At 43.7% G+C, this 25,430-nt stretch overlaps 1 protein-coding gene across 1 annotated transcript; it reads left to right on the forward strand.

Annotated features, from left to right (window-relative positions):
• Window positions 1-826: 826 nt before the first annotated feature.
• Window positions 827-20,605, forward strand: LOC101545215 (interferon-induced protein with tetratricopeptide repeats 2-like). The gene is made up of 4 exons (XM_055118672.1): window positions 827-922; window positions 18,318-18,475; window positions 19,278-20,410; window positions 20,526-20,605. Exons 2-4 carry the CDS (start codon window positions 18,405-18,407, stop codon window positions 20,603-20,605), a joined length of 1,284 nt encoding a protein of 427 aa, XP_054974647.1. The 5' UTR covers window positions 827-922; window positions 18,318-18,404.
• The last annotated feature ends 4,825 nt before the right edge of the window (window positions 20,606-25,430 follow it).

The raw sequence follows: 25,430 nt of genomic DNA on the forward strand, positions 1-25,430 counted from the left end.
GATGAACCCGTGACCCCTCTCACAACCCTCCCTGGCCCTGTGTGTCACACACGCTCCTCTTCCTTTCTCTTAGCACACTGGGAGCCAATCTCCAATAGATTCAGTCAAAGGGACTGTGCTCTAGAAGAGGGAGGATGGTGTGTGGGAGATCCGGAGAACCCCTCGGGTCAGGGAGAGTTTTAGAGGATCTGGAACCACTTTCCTACCTGCGTGGGGAGGAGAGATGAGAGGGAGAAGGCTCTCTCTGGGAGGATTTCAGGTTTCCCAGGACACGGGGGGAGCCCTGCTAGGCCCCTGTGCAGGAGAGCAGGGTTCCAGCCAGACCGCAACGGCGAGGGAAAATGGAACCCCCTCCGAGAACATCTCCTGTTCCCAGGAATTTCCCACTGGGGTTTACTGAGTTACATTCTGGGAGATGTTTAACCTAATGACAACTTCCACATAGCCCCTACCCAGGGTCTGCAGGTTGAGGACAACATTGCGTCCTTCACAGATGAGGAGGCCGCTCTAAAGGGAGCCGATATTCAGGCCAGAGACATTCACGGAGAGTTCTTGTACCTTCTCCGTTCGTTGAGAGGCAAATCCCAGTGCACGGAGACGCTCAAGGCTCTGCCAAGTCCCAAAACCCAGAGGGTGAAGGAGAACATACAACATTGGTCTCCAGACTTCTTTCACTTAGCATGACTCTCTCTAGTACATCCACGCTGCAGCAAAGGACAGGCTCTTCCCCTCTCCTGAGTCTGTCCCGTTGTGCGCATAGCCCACGTCTCTACCCACTCATCTGTCATTGGGCATCTGAGTTGCTTCCATGTCTGGGCTCTTAGGACTCTCGCTGCCACGGGCAGGACTCTGCATATCTTTTGAATTATTGTTCTTGAATACTTCAGATAGATGCCAAGGAGTAGAATTGCCTGATCCTATGGTAAGTCTTTTTTTTTTTTTTTTGAGGAGGGTGCCCACCTGATGGTGCTCAGGGCTTACTCCTGGCTCTGGCTCAAGGATCATTCCTGGTGTGCTTGGGGGCAATCCAGGGTGCTGGGGATCAAACCCAGGTCAGCCACCTGCAAGGCAAACACCCAATCTGCTGTACTAACACTCTTGCCCCTAGGCAGATCTTTTTTAAATGCTTCGTAAATGGCATCTGCTTAAATTTAATTTGACTTAATCTAGAGGATAATTGTTTTAGACATCTAAAATTCCATTGCTCACACAGGCTCTCCCTGATGGAAACCTTTAAAATCCTAACGGGAAGTAGCTTCAGCTGAGCGGCGGCGGGACAGACAAGAGGCTAACTGATCTCCCTCCACAGGAGGACAATTTTCATCCACAGAGGATGCAAATGTTGTTATAAGATTTTGGCCTTTATGTTTTGCATTTTAGAGGGAAAGTTAGGAGCTCGAGGTTAAGCACAAATTTTAACTTTTTTTTTGGTTTTGCTTTTGGGCCACACTTGGGTTGCGTTCAGGGCTTACTCTTGGCTTTGTATTCAGAGATCACTCCTGGCGACTCAGAGGACCATAACGGGTGCCAGGGACCTAACTTGGGTCAGCCATGCAAGGCAAGTGCCCTACTCACTATACTATCTCTCTGGCCCCACAAATTTAATTTTAATTTATTTTCAGTTGTGGGGGTCACACCTGGCAGGGGTCAGGAGCCACTCCTGGCTCAGTGCTTTGGGTTTGCTCTTGGCAGTGCTGGGGAATCTTCTGCATGCAAAACAAGCACTCCTGTTCCTTGACCATCTCTGTGGCTCCCAAATCATCATTGTTAGAGAAACAATGAGATTTACGAGAACTGGTATTAATTGTCCAAGTGCAGGATGGACTCACTTTGGCTAGCTCTTGACCAAAGAGCTGCAACTAAGCTCTGAAACAGAAAGCACTTCTCGCACAGCCCTGAAGCCTCCAGAGAAGTGGGATCCTGCCTCTCCTTGCCTGTGTTCTGAATTGTCCCTGGGGTAAAGAGCGAGAGTAAGATTGAGCAAGTGAGCAAGTGAGAGAGTGAGAGTGTGTGTGTGTGTGTGTGTGTGTGAGAGAGAGAGAGACAGGGGGAGAGAGGGAAAGAGAGAGAGAGGGAAGGAGAGAGGGAGAGAGACAGAGAGAGAGACAAATAAAGAGAGGTGGAGAGAGAGGGAGAGAGAGAGGGAGAGAGAAAGAAGGAGAGAGAGGGGGGAGAGAGAGAGAGAGGCTGAGCATACTTTGCATGTGGGAGGCTCCATATGGCACTTCCATGCCAAATACAGGGCCATAAATCATCCCCAGCTCCTCAGTGTGTGGCCCCCAGACCACAAACCAACCACATATGAGAATCTATGAAAAGCCTAGCCAGTAGCATGACCTCAGTGCTACCAACTTGTACCCTCTGCGAGGCATGTTCCTTTCTCCACACAGTTTGCTGTTTGCTAACGCTATCAGGTCCCACCAATTGTGCTCATGATGTACAGGCAGAGTTATCTAGTTTCTTTATCATCATTGATAAAGACCACAAAGAGTCACATCCAGATTGTGTGTGTGTATGTGGGGGGGGGGGAAACAGGGCATCACCAAGAGATCCCTGAGTTGGAGGAAAATGACTCTCCTAGGAAAGAGGGGAATGTGTGTGTGTGTGTGTGTGTGTGTGTGTGTGTGTGTGTGTGTGTTTGAGAACAAGGTTAGGGAAGAGTATGAGATTGGCAGAAATAGCCAGATGAGTGCTCCTGCTTCATCATGTGAGACTATCATGAGGAAAGGGGTTTCTATTCTGGAACAATGTGTCCCACTCTCTCCTGGCATCTAAGGTGGCCATGTCCTACTTCTTCCTGATGGAACAGGAGTCAAAGGAATGTATGGCACTTCCAGGTAAGGATGATGATGGAGCAGGTGTTGTGGGCGATGGTGGAGACAGGCCATGGAAGAATCTGTGCCTGATTCGTCAGAGGGTTTCACATGGAGGAAAACTGTCAGCTCTCCAGGAATGCCACCTGCAGACAGTCATGTGAACAAGAACTAAATTTCTTCTACTTTCTATTTTTGAGTCTCTTTGTTAATGCAGTAAGACCTATGAACAGAGTTCTTTCTTTTTTTAGGACACATTCCCAAACTTTGATTTCTCCCAACAGGGAACTATTTTGGATTTGGTTTAAACTCTTTTTTTTTGTTCAAACAGGGAACTATTTTGGATTTGGTTTAAACCTTTTTTTGGTTGTTCACAAATATCCCTATGCCAGCAGTCCTAACTTTCCTTCCTCTGAGGTAGTATCCTGGTTCTCATTACAGTGAAAAAAAGGGGGACAAACTGGGGCTGGAGCAATAGAATAGTGGATCAGCTGCTTGCCTTGTATATGCTAAGTCTGGCTGATCCCCAGCATCCCGTATGGTCCCCTGAGCATTGCCAGGAATGATTTCTAAGTGCAGAGCCAGGAGTAAGCCCTGAGCATCACCGGGTATGGCTCCATAACCAACGGTGGGGGGGGGGAATAAAGGGGAAAGAGAATCTGAAATGGCAACCAAATGGCTGCCAGCACCCCCACATATGGTAAAGCCCCAGGTTAGGGGACAGACCACTTTCCCAAGATCAAATTATCATTCCTAGATGGTTATGGTGGACACAGTAGAGATAAGCCTTAACTGGGCATTTATTAGATACCAAGCACTGTTCTTAGGAATTCATATGCGACAGTTCATTTAGGGGCCAGATAGATAACAAAGCAGGCAGGGCTCTGTGTGTGTGTGTGTGTGTGTGTGTGTGTGTGTATGTGTGTGTGTTTGAAAGAAGGGGATGATGGGGTAATGGGGACCTGGACGGAGGGTGATGGGTACACTGGTGATGGGTGCAGTGTTGGAATTACATACATGGGAAACCATCATTAACAATACTATAAATCACAGTGAGTCAATGAATTAAAAAATTAAGTTTTATCTTCTCTTCCCATTGGATGCTCAATGAAGATAAGGTTCTCTGTATATTTATGGATCCCAGATGCTTAGAGTAATGCCTAGCATATAGAATGTATAATATAGAAGTGTATATACATATGTATATACAAGCTATATTCATATGTATATATAAGCAGAGACATATGTATAGTACTTATTAGATATGTAATGAATGAATGGATTTAATAAATACTTCTACTCTTATAATAGAAACCCAAATTGTTTTACTTAGGTATAAATTATGTGGAAGATTTCAGTTTCCACTTAGGATTATAGATAAGTAGTCATTTACTTCCACCTAAAGATAGCAGAAATATATTTTAAATATCTAATGCTGAAAGAAATAGCATCAGATTATCTCTAGAAAAGAGTTGGAAACAGGGAGGTATTTCACAGTTTAGAAGTTCGCCTGGAAGATAACTCAGTATCCACCTCATGGAAGTTGTCTTAGTACAGGAAGTTTTACTGAGACACTCTCTACACCAAGAACAAAGGAAGAACTCAAAGCGAAAAGTATAAAGGTGACTTTTATGAGATAGAAAGCCTTTTCAATTATGTTCCCTTTACTGTGCATTTCTCAGACTTTAGTATGCATCAGTTTTATCTGGAAAGTCCGCAATACAGATTGGTGAGCTCTACCCTTAGAGTTCCTGATTTGTTCTGGGACAGAGCCTAGAAGTTGGTGTTTCTAGCCAAGTGAAGCAAATACTGCTGGTGACCAAGCAATGATACTAATTTGGAGCAGATGAAGCTGCTTAGGGCGGCTTTCCTCATTCCAGGAAGAGCAAACAAGGACTCTCCCTTATTCTAGGGCCTAGAAATTTCCAAGTGTTTCCAAAGAGGGCAACACCACCTCGGGATGGGAGGGGAGTCAATGAAATTATGGGGCAGGGGGTGGTGGTGCTGTAGTTCCTTGGATGCTCTTGGGGGTTGCTTTCTTTAGTTGTTTAAGGAAGTTTCCAGGGGGATGTGAAATGACTATTCTTCTCAAAAGGGGCCTGTAGACCAAATAATATGGGAACCTTTGTTGAATTGGGTGATAGATTTAAGAACCCTTTCCGGTACAGACAGAGGGACAGAGATGAATAAAGTGAAGAGATAGGAGAAGTTTATTATAAATTGGAGAAATAGAGAGCTGCGCTCCCAGTGGACCCTGCACCAGCCCCTGGAGAGGCTGGGGTCGAGCAGTACCCTGGGAAAGACTCAGGGGGCATTTACGTTGCCTTGGGCTGGGAAAGGGAACAAAGACCACTGGAATCGATGGGTTTGGTCTGGCCTTGTTATCTGTAGGGGTCGGTGTGAGGAAGCATGGAATGCAGCCTGGTAGCTTCCTGGCACCAGGTGGGCCTTAAGTCCGTGCAGGGGACAGGGTGATACTTGGTTCTGGGAATGCTGTTATCTCATCAGCCAGTGCCATTTGGTCCAGTCGCCATTGCCATTTGGTTGAGTGGGGCAGCCTTAGGCCTATTGGCGAGGACCTAACTTCTTTAACTGGGGCCACGGTCCTATGGGGTATGGTCCCTGAATGTGGACATCATGAAAAAATATTTTAAATGTGTTTAAGGAAGAGGGGGTTTGCTGAAGCCATAATGCAGTGGGTAGGGCATTTTCCTTGCATGCAGCCAACTAAGGTTCAATCCCTGGTGCCCCATATGGTCCCCAGAGCCTGCCAGGAGTAATTTCTGAGTGCTGAGCTAGGAGTAAGCCCTGGTGTACTATCAAGTGTAGCACCTCAAAAAAGATAGAGAAGGGACCAGGATGACAATAATAGCTGGAAATAATCCTGCTGGACAAGAACTGAATGTTAAAAGTAGGTAAAGGGGATATACTAGATTACCTTTCAGTATCTGTATTGTAAACCACAATGCACCTAATGAGGGAGAGAGAGAGAGAAGAGAGAGAGACAGAGGGGAGAGAGAGAGAGAGAGAGAGAGAGAGAGAGAGAGAGAGAGAGAGAGAGAGAGAGAGAGAGAGAGAGAGAGAGAGAGAGAGTGCCTGCTTGCCAGACAGGCAGGCTGGAGGCATGGGGGCATGGGGGTGGTAGGGAGGTGATAGGAGGGAACCTAGAGACACTGGTGCTGGGAAACATACACTGGTGCAGGGATGATTGTTGAAACACTGTATGACTGAAACCTAATCATCAACAATTTGTAAAGATCTATCTCAGTGATTCAATAATAAAATCTTAAAAAAATTTATTATCAGCAAGTGTTTGATTTGCATACCTGGGGTAGCAAAAAATTTTCTGGGATGGAGGCAGTCTCATGTGGAAATTATTGGTGGTGCCCTGCTCTAGAATAGATACATGAACAGTTGGAACAGTCAGAGTAATTCGAACTCTCACTACCTAGGTTTCATTTTCTCAAAATAGAAACCTTACCAGCAGAGAGTGGTTTCTATTTACCAGTCACAGACAGACGGGAAGGGCAGTTTATGGATCCTTTCAACCCAGAATGCTGTAGTCGAGATGGAATGCTGCCCTAGAATGCTGCCCCTAGGGGGTCCTGTACCTTTTTACTCTACTTCCTCCCTGGGAGAATATCCTGTAGTGAAAGCTTTATGAGGATGGTGACGACCATAACTTAAGGCTCTGATATATAGAAGTCCAAGATAAGCATTTGACCAAAGACTGATGGTGTTCTCCTTTTTCTGTTTACTGATTCTAAACACAATACTGTGCTTGGAGGACAGTCAGGGCTCTCAGTCTACTACTAGGCTGTCAGCACCCTGACCCCATGCTTTTTCTCTCTTATTTCTGTCTCTTTTCTTAATCTTCATGGCATTGCTCTTTCAGGCCTGTTCACCCAGGGAGGTGGGTGAGCAAGCGTCCTTCCTGCTATACTATCACTCTGGCCCCAAGATGTAAGCATTTCTATCCTGTAGTTTAAAAAAATTGTTGTTTTGGGCTGTACCCAATGATGCTCAGGACTGACTCTTGGCTCTGTACTCAGGGATCACTCCTGGCGGCGCAGGGGACTATCTAGGGAACTAGGGATGGAACCCGGGTTAGCAGCATGCAAGGTAAAGGTCCTAACCACGATACTAGGGCTCTGGTCCCTCTATCCAATAATTTTTTCAAATGCAAATCCCAACAAAACAACACAAAACCTGAGGCATTTTTAGTTTCCTGTTCCAGCATTTCTTGGACACTTTAATATATCAGCTTCAATAGATATGAGTAGAATTTGTAAAAAGAATGAGAACTTGTGACTTTTGAATTAGGAGATGATGGGTCCATGTCTAGCATAATGGACTGGACAGGATGACTGACACCAAAGCACAATAAATAAATTGTATATTCATTTAGCAGCTGAATTATTTCTGAAGTAACGTTGCACTGTAACATCGATGCTAGCAAGACAGAAGCTGTGGTGGCGAGTCTCTGTTCATTTGCAATTCCCAAGTTCTTTAATATTTTCAAGAATGAAAATATTGAATAATAAAGATGCTCAGACTCAGAATCAGAAAATAGAAAAGTTTGTTAGAAAGTTTAATAAACTTTCTCTTTATTAGAAGAGAAAAGAAAAAGCGCTCCCCAGGTGGGGAGGAACTTAGTATATAGAACTAAGTTAACTAGGGCTTTTTTTATGAGATTTTTTTTTCTTTTTGGGTCACACCAGGCAATGCACAGGGGTTACTCCTGGCTTTGCACTCAGGAATTACTCCTGGCAGTGCTTAAGGGACCATATGGGATGCTGGGAATCGAACCCAGATTGGCCGCATGCAAGGCAAAGGCCCTACCCGCTGTTCTGCTTTGCTATCGCTCCAGCCCCTCTTTTTGTGAGATTTTTATAGGAAAACCGGTCTTTGTGTTACAGAGAATGCAGGGAATCTATAGGGTGGTTGGGCTGGTTTGTCACCTGCCTCGGGTATTGTTCATTTTCTTAGTCTTGTGACTTCCAGTTCTGTGGCAGAAGAATAGGGTCCTGGGGAATTATAGGAATGTCAAAAGTAGGGTGTTGGGATGAGGTGTGGTAGGTCGATGGAGAAAATTGGAGCTGTTGGTGAGGGGAAATTGTGGGCTCCCCTCTTGTTGGCAAGGGGAAACTGAGGCTTCCTTTTTCAACATTATGTTTTAAATGTATATTACTATAAGTCAATATCTTTATAAATGAGATTAATCTTACCAGTCATGCGGATGATACTGGACGGTGATGGTGGGTCTCTGTTCATTCATGATTCCCAAGTTAATAAAGATGCTCAGACTCAGGGTTGGAAAGTAGAAAAGCTTATTGGAAAGTAGAAGAGAAAGGAAAAAAGAACCTCCCAAGTGGAGAGGAACTTAGTAAAGGACTGAGTTAACCATTCATTTTATGGGTTTTTTTTCTTTTTTTTGCTTTTTGGGTCACACCTGGCCATGCATAGGGGTTACTACTGGCTCTGCACTCAGGAATTACTCCTGGTGGTGCTCAGGGGACCATATGGGATGCTGGGATTTGAACCCGGGTCGGCCGCGTGCAAGGCAAACGCCCTCCCCACTGTGCTATCGCTCCAGCCCCTCATTTTACGGGGTTTTTAATAGAAAAACTGGGTCTTTGTGTCACAGAGAATGCAGGAAGTTAGAGTGATCTAGCTGGTTTGAGTCTTTCTGGCCATTTGCCATAGCACAGCAGGTAGGGCGTTTGCCTTGCACACGGCCGACCCGGGTTTGATTCCTCCACCCCTCTTGGAGAGCTCGGCAAGCAACAAAGAGTATCTCGCCCTCACGGCAGAGCCTGGCAAGCTACCCGTGGCATATTTGATATGCCAAAAACAGTAACAACAAGTCTCACAGTGGAGATGTACTGGTGTCCGCTCGAACAAATCGATGAACAACGGGACGACAGTGCTACAGTGCTACAATGATTGTCCATATCTTAGTCTCCCTGTGAGCCTAAGGTTTGGGCAGAATTTTATCATGGACAATTGTAAACTCTCTGTTTATCAGAAAGAGCCCAGGAATTTGCAGAAAGTAAAAAATATAGAATGGGAACAGTCAAAGATGAGACTGCTCACAGCTCTGACAAGGGTAAACTGAGGCTTCCTCTTTTTTTTTTTTTTTTTGCTTTTTCAGGAATTACTCCTGGCGGTTCTCAGGGGACTGTATGGGATGTTGGGAATCGAACCCGGGTCGGCCATGTGCGAGGCAAACGCCCTACCCGCTGTGCTATTGCTACTGCCCCAAGAGGCTACCTCTTTCACTAATAAAAGTCAATACCAGGGCCAGGAGGTGGCTCAATGAGCTGAGTGTATGGTTTGCATGTGGGAGCCTGGGTTCAATTTCCCCCTACATGATGCTCTAAGCCTCACCAAGAACAGTGCAGGGAGTAGCTATGGAGCATGTCTGTCCTCCCAAGAAAAGCAAACAAATAAGAAAGTCAATTTCATATTTCACCATTTCATTGATCCCCTTTACCTTGATTTTCTCAATCGCCTCCCTCTTTCCTCCTGATAGATATGAATTTGTTTTTATAATTAGTCTAAATACTAATTTTTGCTTCATTTGGCTCATTTTTTTATATATATCTCACATCATTTCCTGGGCTGGCACTGCAGCAATGAGGCAGGACCTTGGCCCCTCAGATAAGGGGCCCTTCTCCGAGCTGTGCTCCCTGATAAACAGCTTGTTAAGAAATCCGTCTCACCTCCTTATAGAAAGTTGTGACTCAGGGCTTGGCTCTTGTTCAAGTTTCGTTTTCTCCAGAACCCTGTTAGCTTCACTTTGTAGTTTCAATTTCTGTTCCCTAAAGTCTAGTGCTGGTAAAAATCCTACAAAGCAGACAATGGTGCTCGCATCCAGAGAGAAATATTTTTAACACTATGGGCCATAGCAAGAGTACAGCTGGGACAGCCCTTGCCTTGCATGTGGTGGACCAGGGTTCAATCCTTACCATCCCACGTGGTCCCCTGAGACCCACCAGGAGTGAGTGATCCCTGAGTGCAGAGGAGTAAGCCCTGAGCACAATCAGGTGTGCCCCTCATCAAAAAAAAAAAAAAAACCCCAAGTTTGTAATATTTATGGGTTGATGGTTGTCTACACATTACTACCCGCCCCCCCACCCCCCTAGCCCCAGGCACACCCCACCTGTCTGAGGCTGAGAAGGAAAAGTGCTAAAGAGTACTTTTTTTTTTTTGCTTTTGGTTTTTGGGTCACACCCAGTGATGCTTAGGGGTACTCCTGGCTCTGCATTCAGAAATTACTCCTGGCAGAGCTTGGGGGCCCATATGGGATGCCGGGGATTTAACTCAGGTTGGCTGAGTGCAAGGCAAACACCCTACCCACTGTACTATTCCTCCGGCCCCGGAGCTGCCTTTCAAAATTATAAGCACAGCGACTAGAAGGTAAAGCGTCTCTCTTCTCAGGTCATGTTGAAAATGACTAAGGGTCTTGTTGTCAGCAATAAGCTCTAAGTGGCTGCACTCTGAATGGAGACAGGTTCTGAATTGTTTTCCTTTCACTGTGTCTTTGTAGCCTTATTCTGTTATTGATTGCTGCAAGTGCTACAGCGCTGGCCAGCGTTGCCATGTTTACAAGCCTGTTATTTCTGCTTTGCACAGTCCAGCTCCCAAAGGGCATCTCTCAGCAGGAAGCTGAGACCTGAGGGCTGAGAGGAGCCAGGCAGGGAGGCAGAGTGGGGAGAGAGATGTTTAGTCAGCAGGTGCTTCAGTGAAAGATGGCTCTGGGGGAAGTGTTCCTGCAGACCACACTTGGCCCACCTCTAATTTTCCTGGTTTCTTTTTCCTGAAACAATATTTTTTTCTGTTAGTCTATATGAAGACCTGCACTGTAGCACTGTCGTCCTGTTCTTCATCGATTTGCTCGAGCGGGCACCAGTAACGTCTCCATTGTGAGACTTGTTGTGACTGTTTTTGGCATATTGAATATGCCACGGGGAGCTTGCCAGGCTCTGCTGCACATGAAGACCTGATTTTAAAAAAAAAAAAAGAACAGGAAAGTATCTGAAAGATATCTGTGTCTCTAGTCACACAATCTACAGCCTGTGTTCCAATTTCTCAGAATTTAGCAGGGTCCCATAGGGTCTTCCCCCAAGAACACAGACCCACCAGTCCCTGATACCTGATTCTTTGGCCCTGTGTCCAGATCTAAGACAATGGCTCTCAAACTCTACTGCATACAACTCCTCCCTGCCCCCACCCACCCTAGAGAGCTGCTAGAGACTCCTGGCCCCACCGCCATGGCAAGCCTGAGTTGGGGTCCAAGGAGGTGCTTCCCTACAAATCTTTCCAGTGCAGGCACTGCCCCCACCCACCATGAGGGCAGCATTCATTCACTCCGGACCTGATGAACAGTCCCTGGCGGTTCCCTGAGGACCAGATGCAGACAAAACACTTGTAGAAACAGTTGGAACTCGTGGAAGCATCAGGAGCAGAAGTCTCATAAGCCTAAGTTGGGGAAGTGAGTATCTGAGACCAGCTTCTGGTTTTCCATCTCACAAACTGAACCTGAAGGCTTTGGAATGACTGTTCAGAAGGATTTTATCTAAGTGTACACATGAAATGCCCTATTCTTCCAAAACACAATTTTACCCGTGGGTTGCACCTGCAGCAATCAATAACAGGAGAAGAATACAAAGACACAACATACAGTTTTATCTAGGCTTTATGTATGATTTTATGTGGAGATGATCTCAACTCTATTCACTCTCTAATTCTCTTACAAAGTGAGGGAGCTAAGAAGTCCTGTCCTCGCTTATTTTGAGTTATAGAAATTAGCAGAAATTATTAAAAGTTCAGAAATGATTTAAGGTTCTAGGATGGAAAGAGGGGGAGAATAGAAAAGTCAAGTTGTAAATCAGAGGTGGGAGGGAGAGAGAAATAAATATCTTTATTCCAAAATAAAATTTGGAGATCTTGTTCATATAAAAATAATAACATTGTGGAAAAACCCAAAGAGACAGTGTTAAAAATTAAGAGTCATTGATATAAAGATTTAAATTGGTAGAAAGGTTCAGAAAACAATGGTACTATTTTGGGGCTGGAGTGATAGCACAGCAGGTAGGGCATTTGCCTTGCACGCGGCCGTCCCAGGTTTGATTCCCAGCATATCATATGGTCCCCCAGCACTGCCAGGAGTAATTCCTGAGTGTAGAGCCAGGATTAACCCCTGTGCATCGCTGGGTGTGACCCGAAAAGCAAAAAAAGCAAAAAAACCCCAAACAAACAAAAAATGGTACTATTTTTCAGAAAGCCAAATAATTAAGACTAACAAAACTAATTTGATTTAAAAAATTTAGCAAATCAGTTAAAGATACATGAAAAGCTCAGAGAATTAGAAAGTAAGGTAACAAGACAAATTAAGGAGAATAAAGGTACTAAAACCATGAAGATAAAATGCAGTTAAATTTCAGAGAGATAAGAACTTAAACTCAGGATAAGATTTGCTAATAGTACAAAAAATTACAAAGGCAGCCACACCTATATCCCACAACTGCCGCCGCGTAAACTCATCCATCCCCCCAAACTTACAGACTCATGATTAAATCCTGGAAAAGATCAACTAGTCCCAAAAATTCACGAATACACAGTCTCCAGCTGAAAACTCTGGGTGCCCTCAGGAGGGATGTGAGCTAAGTTCCTTCCCTGGCAGCATGGTCGGACTCCATGGCCTCACGACTAAGCTGCAGAGACACCAAAATGCCAAAATTCCACCAGGTTTTTCAGCTGAGAACTCTGGGGTCTTCTTGGATTGGGGTCAGGCAGACTCCCCCACACCCCCAGACTTCCGGAAACCCTGGCAGTCATACTCACATCCCATAACCACTGCTGTGTAAGTTCACTGCCCAGTTAAGTATTCTGGAGTTTCTGGAGCATGCAACTGTGGCCTCCTGACATTTCCAAACTCTATAATACTGACATCTCAGTAGGAGTACACCAGATTAGATGGGAAAGTAATCACTGTCATCCCGTTGCTCATCGATTTGTTCGAGCAGGCACCAGTAACGTCTCTCTTTGAGAGACTTATTGTTACTGTTTTTGGGATGTCCAATACGCACGGGTAGCTTGCCAAGCTCTGCTGTTGGGGTGCGATACTCTCAGTAGCTTGCCGGGCACTCCGAGAGGGGCGGAGGAATTGAACATGGGTGACCGTGTGAAAGGCGAACACCCAACTTCTGTGCTATCGAAGAAGCCAATTCAGTTCAATTAACAAAAACATTAACATAGAAGGCTCAGCTAGTGACACAGCTTAGTAAGCCTTGAAATAAGGACTTAATGTCCCCTTGGTGAGATATAACAATCTTCACAAATTTTCTTTTTTACTGTAGCACTGTCATCCCATTGTTCATCAATTTGCTCAAGTGGGCACCAGTAATGTCTCCATTATGAGACTTGTTACTGTCTTTGGCATATCAAATATGCCACGGGTAGCTTGTCAGGCTCTGCTGTGTGGGCAGGATACTCTTGGTAGCTTGCCGGGTTCTCTGACAGAGACGGAGGAATCGAACCTGGGTTGCCGCATGCAAGGCAAACGCCCTAACCGCTGTGCTGCAGTGATGAACAACGATGAACAACAGGATGACAGTGCTACAGTAAGAAGAAAATTTGTGGCTGGAGTGATAGCACAGCGGTTACGGTGTTTGCCTTGCATGTGGCCAACCTGGGTTCTATTCCTCTGCTCCTCTTGGAGAGTCCGGCAAGCTACCGAGAGTATCTCGCTTGCACGGCAAAGCCTGGCAAGCTACCCGTGGCATATTCCATATGTAACAAGTCTCACACTGTAGATGTTACTGGTGTCCGCTCGTGCAAATCGATGAGCAACAGGATGACAGTGACAGTGATTTTAAAAAGAAAGTGAAAAAATATGAAGTTAAGGGGCTAGAGCGATAGCACAGAGGGTAGGGCATTTGCCTTGCACGCTGCTAACCCGGGTTCGAATCCCAGCATCCCATATGGTCCCCTGAGCACCACCAGGGGTGGTTCCTGAGTGCATAGCCAGGAGTAATCCCTGTGCATCGCCGGGTGTGACCGAAAAAGAAAAAAAAAGACCAAAATTATGAAATTAAAATTTCAACATACAAAAGCAAATGCTAAGTAAGAATGAGAATTGAAGCAAAAACTTTGTTTTAATTTGCCTCAAGTTCAACCTCCACTGAAATCAGTTCCCACAGGTTAATCAGCGCCCACAGGGGTCCTCCCAAGCGGGAGGCAGAGGCCAAGGGGAACCAGCCTCAGGCCCAGCAGTCTGTGCACTGCCCTCTCCCCATACCCCTGCTGCCAAAGTCTCCCCACTCCTGCTCCCAGCCTGCTGCCCCCCAGAGCCACCAGCGAGAGAAAAGGGAAGGTTTTTCTGGTTTGGACTGGGGTTTCGATCTTTTGGGGAGAGGAGACTCTTTCACTCTCTACTCCCCTTTTCTTGCCACGCCAATCTCTGTTTTTCTGCTTTCCCCTCAGTGAGTGTTGGAGTTCTTCTTGGCACAGCTCCCTGACCATCTGGACTTCAGGATTTGTGGGAAAGCTCCAAGAACCAGGCTTGATGAGGGTGAACAGGTGCCGGGGGATCTGACATTCTCCAGTGATTAGTATTCTAATGGTCATGCAATTGCCATGGCTGGGGCTTGAGACAGGGGAATCCGACACCTGTAGTATCTGTAAAACTTAGTGTTCCACTTCTGCATTAGATCGTAGAGACCCCATGACATTCTCTCTCTCTCTCTCTCTCTCTATATATATATATATATATATATATATGTATATATATATCTGGTTCTACAATATAGTAAGAGAATTTTTCATTATACACAAATCTATTGCATTCAGGTCAAGAGGAAGGCTTTGTTCAACTTATTTTGCTTATTTCTCTTATCTAACTACTTCTTAAATCCTTCCCATACTCCAAAGCAGTATATGTCTGTCTCAAAGCCAGTTTGCTCACAACACAGAAATTTCGAGTCACAATTTTCTTTCATTCTGAGCAAAAAAAGGTAATAGAAATATATTTTCCACAGGTAGAATATTTGGCTTTCAGATCTCATTGTTTTAAAGATTAAACACCAGCCTCTGAGTAACAGAGTTGCTGTGTGTATGTGTGTGTGTGTGTGTGTGTGTGTGTGTGTGTTAAGTTTACCTGTTATTTTTGCTGAATTTGGCATATTGAATATGCCACAGGGAGTTTGCCAGGTTCTTCTGTGCTAGCAGGATACTCTCAGTAGCTTGCTGGGCTCTTGAAGACACACACACACACACACACACACACACACACACACGTGCGCGCGCGCGCACGCGTGGATATATATATATATCATCATAAGGAATATATATATATTCTTTATGATGATATTTTGCACGGCTGCTTTGCAGCTACGTGGTTCAGGAATATGCTCACTCATGTGTGAGGCTCAGCCCAAGCGTGTGGAAAGCGGCCTAAAGCATGCCGGTGGTTGGGTGGTGGAGGTCGGCTGCAGGTGCTGGGTCCCTTGGGGTGGGCAGGACTCTCACCCACCCCCCTCTGGGGCACTCCTGGTGTGGAGTCCGGTGGCATGGTTGCGGGGGCCTCATTTTATGCTCCCTTATGGGAGAAGCAGCTGTGAGTTCTGGAGGGTGGCCGAAAAACAGTAGGTTGACATATAAGTAGAAATGTGCTATAGAACTGCAATTTGGGCTACACAGTTTTAGATAGAAACCAAAACAAGTCCTGAGGAGAAATCAAGAGATCAATATCTGGGAGTTCTTAGAGAGGGAGAAAGAACAAGGTATTGTATGATGAAATAAGGATTAGACATGGGAGTCACAAGGTAAAAGTCATTCAGTCAGTGGAGGAGCCATGAAGTACCAGCAGATAAAGACTCTATCAATCCTTTCAAACAGGTCTTTTTTATGGACTTCTGGTTTCACCCAGTGTTAGATAACATTGGTTTGTCCTTTCTCCCTCCCTCACCAGAAGGAGCTTAGGTTTATTGAACTACACTCATCACAGTGCTTCCAAGATACTTCCATTCCTCTGTGTTTATCTTTAACTTCTTTGTGCTCTGCTTCCCTTTCTATTAATCACTATATCCCCAAATCGGACCCTGTGACTTGTAAAGTCAGATTCTTCTAAGGAGTCTGGAATTTTGTATATGCAAATAAAATACTGCTTTTCTCTTTCCCTTATGTCCTTTTCATAGTTTAACTTTAGAGCAATGTCCTTTTTGTATCGACACAGGAAGACAGTTAATGCTATGCTTTTGTAACTTGGGAGTTAATTGACTCCTGGGCATCTGTCATATTTACTTGACTTGAGCCTCAGTTGCCCTTATTTGTAGCACCCCAAAAGGAGCATTCTAACAAAAGGATTTAGATAGACCCAAGGCATGCTGTGAGGTATCCTGGCATAGAAAAGGGATAGGCTAAGCACCATAAAACTTATAAATAAGTTAAGAGCATAGTCATGGACAAACTCTGTCATGATCCCAAAAGAAGTAACTGATAAGAACCCTGCTAGGGTTAGGAATGAGGATTGTAGTCTGGGACCTATAGTGAGATGTTCCCGGGAGAGCCACCCTTTAAGCATAATTTATTTCTTACTATATCCATACAAAATGACTAATATTATTAAGAAGTAAATTTAAGATGACTATTTAAATGGATATAGACTAAGGAAAGGAGAAATATGCCCCTAGATGATATTTCGCTCTTAGGCGGTTCACCTTACTGGATGTGAATTTGTCCTAGAAGAAGCTTCCCCTGAGGGAAGGGCTTTACAACTGTTGATTGATTGTACAACCACACCTATATGTAATTGCTACCCCCAACCCTTCATGAATTCTCTATATAACTAATTCAGGCTTTAGGGGGGAGACTAGAATGAGAGAGATGAGACTAGGAAGAGATCAGATTGTGGGCAAAGGGAAACAGAATACGGGCAGTGGGTGAGACTGGAAGACTAGTTTAGAATAAATGGTGACTGATCACCAACCAGTCTGGTCCCAGTTTCATCCTTTGTTCTCCCATTGCCATTGGCCGACTGGGGCGAGGAAAGCGGCTCCTGACCACCGGATGACGTGGTGTGCACTCACACACTTTGTGAACACGCAACCCAGTCCAAGGGTCAATTCTGGTTTAAAGATAATGCAGAGATAATACTATCTCTCTGATCCTATTTGAGTTTTGAAAGAACAATATTATGCTGAGAGATTTTTTTCTTAATGAAACTTTTTTTCCCCCTTAGTTTGCATGGGTTCTATTATTTCATTTTAGTTTGGATTGCCTCCAGAGCAAAGCTCAGAGCCTAGGAACCACTCACAGCAATCCTTCTTCTGCCTGGCTCGTCATTGCTGCATCTGGTTACCATGAAGTGCTGGGATTGAATGAAAGGCTTCTGGTGTGCTCCTGTCTTGAGCTATCTTTATGCCCGTTGGGTCCTATTTAACTTTTTGGTGGGAGGGCGAGGGGGTCATACTCTGCAGTGCTCAGGGATTACTCCTGGCTCTGTGCTCAGGGATCATCCTGGAGGTCTTGGGGTGCCATATAGGGTGCTGAGGATCAAACAGGTCCTATTTTATTTATTTATCCCTAAAAATTATGTTTTAGGATGATTGAAGTAACATGGTTTATAATAGTGTTAAAGTTTACACAAAGTTACTGTACCATGAGCACCACCGATGTGACATAAGTTTGGGTCCTATTTTAATATTATTCATTTTTAGACCTATTTTTCAAATTGTGGGGATGGGAGAGATAACTTGAGTTGGTTGAGAATACTAACACCTATTTATGGTTGATGCCAGCACTGCATGGTGACTGGGTCCTATTTTAATACAACTCTAATTCTATTACTTTTCACACCAAGTTGCAAAGTAATTTTTTACTTTTTACTTCATAAAACAATCTCTGGACTCATTGTATCTTATGAGACTATCTGTTGTTGGAAAACATGTCTCAGTTTTAGCACACAGGTACCTGTACTCTATAACTTTTGAATGGAGGGAAACCTTCCCCATATGACAATTCCCTCACATCAAATCAGTCATGAGCATTATACTATCTACGTTTTTTTTTTAATGGATATTCACATCAGGACAAAGTTTTATTAAGAAAAAAATCTCTCAGGATAATATTGTTCTTTCAAAACTCAAATAGGATCAGAGAGATAGTAGAGCAGATAAGATACTTACCTTACACACAACCACTAGGTTTGATCCCCACCAACTGCATCCCGACTGCAACAGGATCCCGAGTCCTGCCCAGAGTGATTCTTGAGCACCACTGGGTGTGACACCACCCACCCCACCTCCGCCCCCCACACCCAGTGCTTGAGATCATCACTGGTTTCTAGGAGACAATTAATTTACTGTCAACTTCTACTTTGGACTCATTTAGACTATTTAGTTCGACTGAATCACTTTTTATAAGTCTTAGGTTTTCTTTTCTTTCTCTTGGTCATAAACTAATTTCACTTTCTATTTCCTCTTCCCTTTATGTGGGCAGGTATTCAGAGAGATAAAGAGTATCACGTGATACTCTTGGACACGGCCCTCTCCCCTTTATATATTGCTCCTTCAGTATTTGCTTGACATGTTTCAGAATTTCCAGAGAAGAATCAGCTTGGCATCCTTCTTCCCAACAGAAGCAATCGCCAACATGAGGTCAGTGACATAAAAGTCCTTATAGAGCTTGATCTAGACTGTAAGGTATAAGATGGCCTTTTGTGGTGCTGGCAAGTTTCTGAGTTGGCTTATAGAATGAATGTGCATTTATTGGTTTGGGAAGTTTATTTTTGTGCCTATTTCTGATGTACATCTCTCAGAGTCCCAGAACATCTAGAACTCTTTACTCAGAACAGCTGGCTGCTGGGATGCGAAAGACTTGGAGGAATGGCAGTCTGATGGATTGAAGTTAGACCAAAGAAAACTATGCCCAGGGGCTGGGAGGAGAGTGGTTAGGGCATTAGCCTTGCATACAGCTGACTTGGGTTTGATCCCTGACACCCCATAGGATCTGCCAATACTGGGCAGTCTGGAGTGAGCCTTGAGCACTGCCGGGTGTGGCCTCCACACTCCCACACAAAGAAAACCCAATGATGTTTATTGGGAGTGCAAACCCAGTTCACACAGTGGAGAGACTTTTCCTGGAACATTTGATTACTTCAAGGTAGGAAATAGGAAGAAACAGTTGTTACAAAGGGCCATTTTACCATTTCTTATTTGTTTGTTTGTTTTATCTTTGACCCACATCCTCCAGGGCTCAGGGCTTACTCCTGGCTCTGTGAACAGGCTATGAATGCAAATACTAAACCCTTCTGGGAAAACCCACAAGAACAACTGCCTAACTAGATATCCAGGCAACACGTGGCCCAGCCCAGTTGACACCAAATTAATTTGAAATTGTACTGCAGGCCACTTTGCTTGGCAAGCCACATCACAGTGACCATGTTTATTTTCTTCACAGTGAGACCAACAGTTCTCTGAAGCAAAGCCTTTCCCAGCTGAAATGTCATTTCACGTGGAACTTCAAGGAAAAAGATATCCCAGAGGACCTGGAAGAGAGACTACATGAGCAGATTGAATTTTCAAACTCCGCGTCCAAAGGCACAATGTACAACATGTTGGCCTACATAAAACACTTACGTGGTAAGGATGAGGATGCCCTGGAATACTTAAAGCAAGCTGAAGAGTCAATCCAGCAAGAGCACTGTGACAAGGCAGAAGTCAGGAACCTGGTGACCTGGGGAAACTATGCCTGGGTCAACTATCACCTGGGCAGACTCCCAGAGGCGCAGGCTTATGTTGACAAGGTGAAACAGGTGTGTAAGAAGTTTTCTAGCCCCTATAGAATTGAGTGTCCTGAGCTAGAAAACGAGGAAGGGTGGACACGGCTAAAGTGTGGAGGACTCCAAACTGAAAGAGCCATGGTGTGCTTTGAGAAGGCTCTGGAAAAACACCCACGTGATCCTGAATCTACCAGTGGACTGGCCATTGCGGTATACCGCGTGAGTGACAGTCAGACACCTGTGGATGTCACTGACTCACTGCACAAAGCCATCAAACTGAATCCTGATAACCACTATCTTAAAGTTGTTTTGGCTTTGACACGTCAAAGGATGAAAGAAGGAGATGAAGGAGAGAGCTTAGTTGAAGAGGCCTTGGAGAAAGCTCCAAAGGACCCTGAAGTGGTTGAAGCTGCAACGAAGTTTTATAAAAGGAAAGGTGATTCTGAGAAGACTTCTGAACTCACACAGAAGAACCTCACCCGCCAGCATTATTATAAAGGATACATTTATCGGGGAGAAGTTCTCCGGAAGTCAAATATGATGTCAAGTGATGAGTTAAATGAATTAATTAAAAAAGCTATAGATCATTTAAAGAAAGCTCATGAGATGGATGAAAATCTCCCCTGTGTCTGTCTCTACCTTGGTGAACTCTATTCGAGAGTGGGCGAGCATGAGGAAGCAGAGCGTTACTTCCAAGAGGAACTTGGAAAAGCACAAACTCCTATAGCAAAGCAAAGATTCCATCTGCATTATGGCAATGTTCAGCTGGAGAACAACCAAACTGAAAAGGCTATCCACCATTATATGGAAGGTATGAAAATATGCTGTAAGTCGGAGGAGAAAAGAAAGATGAAAAACCAGCTGGAAAGAATAGCCCAAAATAGGCTTTCTGAAAATGAAGCTGACCCGGAGGGTTTGCGTATTAGGATGTTCCTTTTGGAGCAAGAGGAAGCTAGTAACTGAGGCAGGTCTGGACTTTGGAAGCCTCATTGGCATCTTGATCTGAGAAATGACAAATTATGCTTATTCTCACCACATACACACAGAAATAAAAATGATGTGACATGATGGAGATGCTAACTCTCACTACTATAGAATCATATATATAGCATACTGACATGTACATATGTCTATATAGCACACATATTTCAATAAACTTTAAATTTAGAGGACCATTTTTATTAACAAATTAATATCTGATTTTTTTGGGGGGTACACCCGGCAATGCTCAGGGGTTACTTCTGGCTCTGCACTCAGGAATTACTCCTGGCAGTGCTCGGGGGACCATATGGGATGCTGGAAATTGAACCCGGGTTGGCCGCATGCAAGGCAAATGCCCTATCCGCTGTGCTATTACTCCAGCCCCAACAAATTAATATCTGATATTCAAGGTTTTTAAGCTTTAAATTTTGTTATATCCAGTTTTTCAATGTTATTTTCTGTAGAGTTTTGTTGGTGGTAGGTTTGGAGTTGGAACACTGCCCGAAGCTCTGTTATTTAAAGCTTTGTATATAACAGTGTCTAAATAAAAAGATATATGTAAATTAGGATGTATTTGGTGATCATTAGTATGCATAGTATGGATTCCTTAAGAAAAATATAAAATATTAGCAGGGTTGGAGAGCTATCTATTCTTGCTGACTGGACTGGCAGTTCAATTCAAGGACCTGTGGAAGCAGGGCTTCTAGGCTTCTCAGTAATGCTCAGAGGGGTGGAGTGGGGCACGGTGCTGAGGATTGAACCAGATAAGTCATATGCCAGGCAAGTGCCTTAATCCTTATATTGTCATTTCAACCCATGTTGGTCATTATAACAAATGTTATCACCAGTTCTATATTATGCTCCATCCTTCAAAAGTGCATCTTGAAGATGTTTCCTAATTAAGGAAAGGCTGAAAAAAAAAGAACAATCCCTGATGTCTTTGGGTTAATTTTTTTTTTCTTTTTGGGTCACACCCAGCAATGCACAGGGGTCACTCCTGGCTCATGCACTCAGGAATCACCCCTGGCGGTGCTCAGGGGACCATATGGGATGCTGGGATTTGAACCCGGGTCGGCCACGTGCAAGGCAAACGCCCTACCCGCTGTGCTATCACTCCAGCCCTCTTTGTGTTAATTTTTAAGCAATTCCCAAATTTTAATTTGGCTTGCTTCTTGTGTTGAAAAGCACAATTTCTACAAGATGCAAAGAGAAACTCATTCCACTGGACTGAATTGGACAAGTGCGTAAGTCTGTCTCAAGGGAATGTTTAGTCACTTTACTTGAGTAATTTGAGGTCGGATCTGTGTCTGGCGGGAGGAAAGCCAGGAGTGTTCTGAGTGCAAGGTGAGAGGGGCAGGTATGATGACCCAGAGCAAGCACCATTGGCCCCTGGAGCATGCTAAATGTGAATGCAACTTGTCCTTGTAAGTAGAGTTGTTGCAATAGAACTCAGATTAGAGGGGCTGGAGAGATAGCACAGCGGGTAGGGCATTTGCCTTGCACGTGGCCGACCCGGGTTCAAATCCCAGCATCCCATATGGTCCCCTGAGCACAGCCAGGGGTAATTCCTGAGTGCAGAGCCAGGAGTAACCCCTGTGCATTGCCAGGTGTGACCCAAAAAGAAAAAAAAAAACAAAAAAAAAGAACTCAGATTAGAATAAGGACTACATTTTATTTTTATTTGAGGACTTGGACCTAAATAAAATGAAAATGAAATGATTAGAAAATTATAAAGAAATCTATGAATATACTTCATGTTTCCTGAAATCCCCTTTGCCAAGGATAGCAAATGAGCCCACAGTAACTGTATGACTTATAATCACCCACATCTCCCCAGAGCAGATTCAGATCTTACATATCTCAGATAAATGACAAGCCACCACTAGCTATCTTCTAAATGTTGGTGAGCAAGGCTCTGTCTGCACTGCTCCAGTGTCCAAACCCACCAATATTCACCACCCAAAATGTTTCAACACATCTTGCTATTCTCTACATTTGGTTGCTATCTTGAATTTGTACCTTAGCACTGCAATAGTCCCTGAGCACCAACCAGATATAAACCAAGAAACTCAAGCATCAATGGGCAGGCACTGCTGGATATGACCCATGTTAAAAAAAAATAAAAAGGGCCTGGAGCAATAGCACAGTGGGTAGGGAGTTTGCCTTGCACATAGCCGACCGAGGTTCAATTCCCAGCATCCCATATGGTCCCCTGAGCACTGCCAGGGGTAATTCCTGAGTGCAGAGCCAGGAGTAACCCCTGTGCATCTCTGGGTGTGACCCAATAAATAAATAAATAAATAAGCAAACAAATCATCTGCTATTAAACAAGAGACAAGCTATAAAGACAAACATTGAGTAAAAGTGAAGGAGTGAGAAATACTTCTCCAAGACAATGGGAAAATTAAAAAATATAGGACAGGTTATATTAACTAAGAAGCAGAAGAGATTGTAGAGCTGGGAGGGCACTTGTCTTACTGCAGCTGACCCAGGTTCCATCCCTATCGCCCCATGTGGTCCTCCAAGTCCACCAGGAGTGATTCCTGAATTCAAAGCCCTCAGGTGTAAGTACTATGCACAGTTACGCGTGGCACAAAAATGAACAAAACGTTATATATATATATTAGATAAAGTGGGCTTCTAACAAAAGCAACAAAAAGAACAAGGGACAAATATAAAAGAAACACTACATCAAGTTGATATAATATAATATTCATTAAGATAATATATATATGCTCCAAATACAGGAGCACTAAAATATATGAAATAAAAAAAGAGATATAAAATAAATACTCAGTTTTTCTACCTAACATAATTTTTTCCTATCCAACACAATTTTAGAAGCCACTTTCACACCCCACTTAGGTGGATATTTGCTGAGCATGCAGACAGCAAATATCCATGAGGAGCAACGGCCTTACCTAACAAACTAGAGAAGACAGATTTAGTAGATATTGACAGAGCATTTAAAAGATAAAGGGAAACAGACATTCTTTTCAGATGCACATAGAGTATAACCAAGGATAGAGAATTTACTGAGACACAAAACAAGTGCCAGTGAATTCATGAGATTAAATTAATATAAATTATCTTTCAGACCACAATTGTGTAAAAGCAGGAATTAACCTAAAGAAAAAAGAACTCCACATGTATATGTAGACTATGCAACCTACTATTGATCAGATACTCAGGCAACAAGAAATTCATAAGAGAAATTAAGTGAAGACAGATGCAATAAAGACTTGAATTGCCAAAACCAAAAATTTTGATGAGAGAAAATTTTATAGTATACATATATACCTACTTGAAGAATCAAGAAACATCACAATTTAAAAAAATCTAGTCAGTTTCAACTCTAGAATTGCATCAGCAATTGTAGTTTTGTTATGTTTAAATTAAATTTTTTTAAAAAATCTGTTACATTTAAAAAACCTAGAAAGAAAAATTAAACAAAATAAGTAATAAAATTTAGGGTAGATGTAAACTGTAGATTAAAAGATAGTACAAATAACAAATGTAACCAAGACCTGGTTCTTTGAAAAGATAAAGGAAAATAAGCAATTAAAAAAATGTTAAGTATTTTTGGGGTCACACCCAGTGATGCTCAGGGGTCACTCCTGGCTCTGCACTCAGGAATTACTCCTGGTCGTGCTTGGAGGGCCATATGGGATGCTGAGGATTAAACCTGAGTCTGGTGTGTGCAAGGCAAGTACCTTATCCATAGTACTATCTCTCCAGAATAGGCAATTCTTTAACAAGATTTTAAAAATAAAGGATACAAAGTTCAAATAAATAAAATCAGAAATGAATGAGGAGTTATAATAAATCCTACACAAATCCAAGGATAGTGAGAGTTTTGTTTTTTTCCTTTTGGGTCACACCCGGTGATGCTCAGGGGTTACTCCTGGCTCTGCACTCAGGAATTACTCCTGGGTCACCACATGTGCTCTGCAGCAACACCTGGGCACAGGCAGCATATGGGCCCAGGCAGCATATGTGCCAAGAGAATTAATTCCTAGAAACATACAGCATTTGAGACTAAGGCAGGAAGGAATAGAAAATCTGAACAGACCAACCATAAGTAAGGAAAATTAAATATTAATTAAAAATATTTCATAAAATAAATGCCTAGAATCACATAGTTTCACAAATTCTGCCATTTTTTTTTCCTTTTTGGATCACATCCAGCGATGCACAGGGCTTACTCCTGGCTTTGCACTCAGGAATTACTCCTGGCGATGCTCAGGGGACCATATGGGATGCTGGGTTGGTCGTGTGCAAGGCAAACACCCTACCTGCTGTGCTATAGCTCCCGCACCCTTTGCCAAATTTTCTTTCTTTCTTTTTTTTTTTTTTTTGCTTTTTGGGTCACACCTGGCGATGCTCAGAGGTTACTCCTGGCTCTGTACTCAGGAATCGAATCCGGGTCTGCTGCGTGCAAGGCAAATGCCCTACCCGCTGTGCTATCACTCCAGCCCCCCTCTGCCAAATTTTCAAAGGATTCATAGGTATCCTTCTCAAGCTCTTCACAAAAAGTTCAGAGGGGGAGAGAAACAGGTTAAAGCATTTATATCTTTCCTGTGGCTGTGGATGAGACAGTGGCTTGAATCCCTGTACTATATATGCTCCCCAGACCACCAACAAGTGTGACCTCTGAGATCCGAAGCCAGGTGTGGCTCCTGAGCACTGCTAGGTGGAATCTCCAAACAAAACAAAACAAATAAAGCAAAGAAATTAAAAGGGAAAGTTCCCAAATATATTTTATAAGTTGACATCACTAATTTCCAAACCAGATGAGGACACACAGAGAGAGAAGAGAGCAAGGGAGGGATATCACTGTATGATTTCAT

Source organism: Sorex araneus, chromosome 11, assembly GCF_027595985.1.
Source record: "Sorex araneus isolate mSorAra2 chromosome 11, mSorAra2.pri, whole genome shotgun sequence".
Taxonomy (NCBI): domain Eukaryota; kingdom Metazoa; phylum Chordata; class Mammalia; order Eulipotyphla; family Soricidae; genus Sorex; species Sorex araneus.

Bases quoted from the DNA above. Each gene is read 5' to 3' on its own strand.
- LOC101545215 (XM_055118672.1), top strand. From the start codon at position 18,405: ATGTTTCAGAATTTCCAGAGAAGAATCAGCTTGGCATCCTTCTTCCCA. The intron at 18,476-19,277 runs GTCAGTGACATA...TTTTCTTCACAG, and splicing joins GAAGCAATCGCCAACATGAG to TGAGACCAACAGTTCTCTGA. The intron at 20,411-20,525 runs GTATGAAAATAT...TTTGCGTATTAG, and splicing joins TATCCACCATTATATGGAAG to GATGTTCCTTTTGGAGCAAG.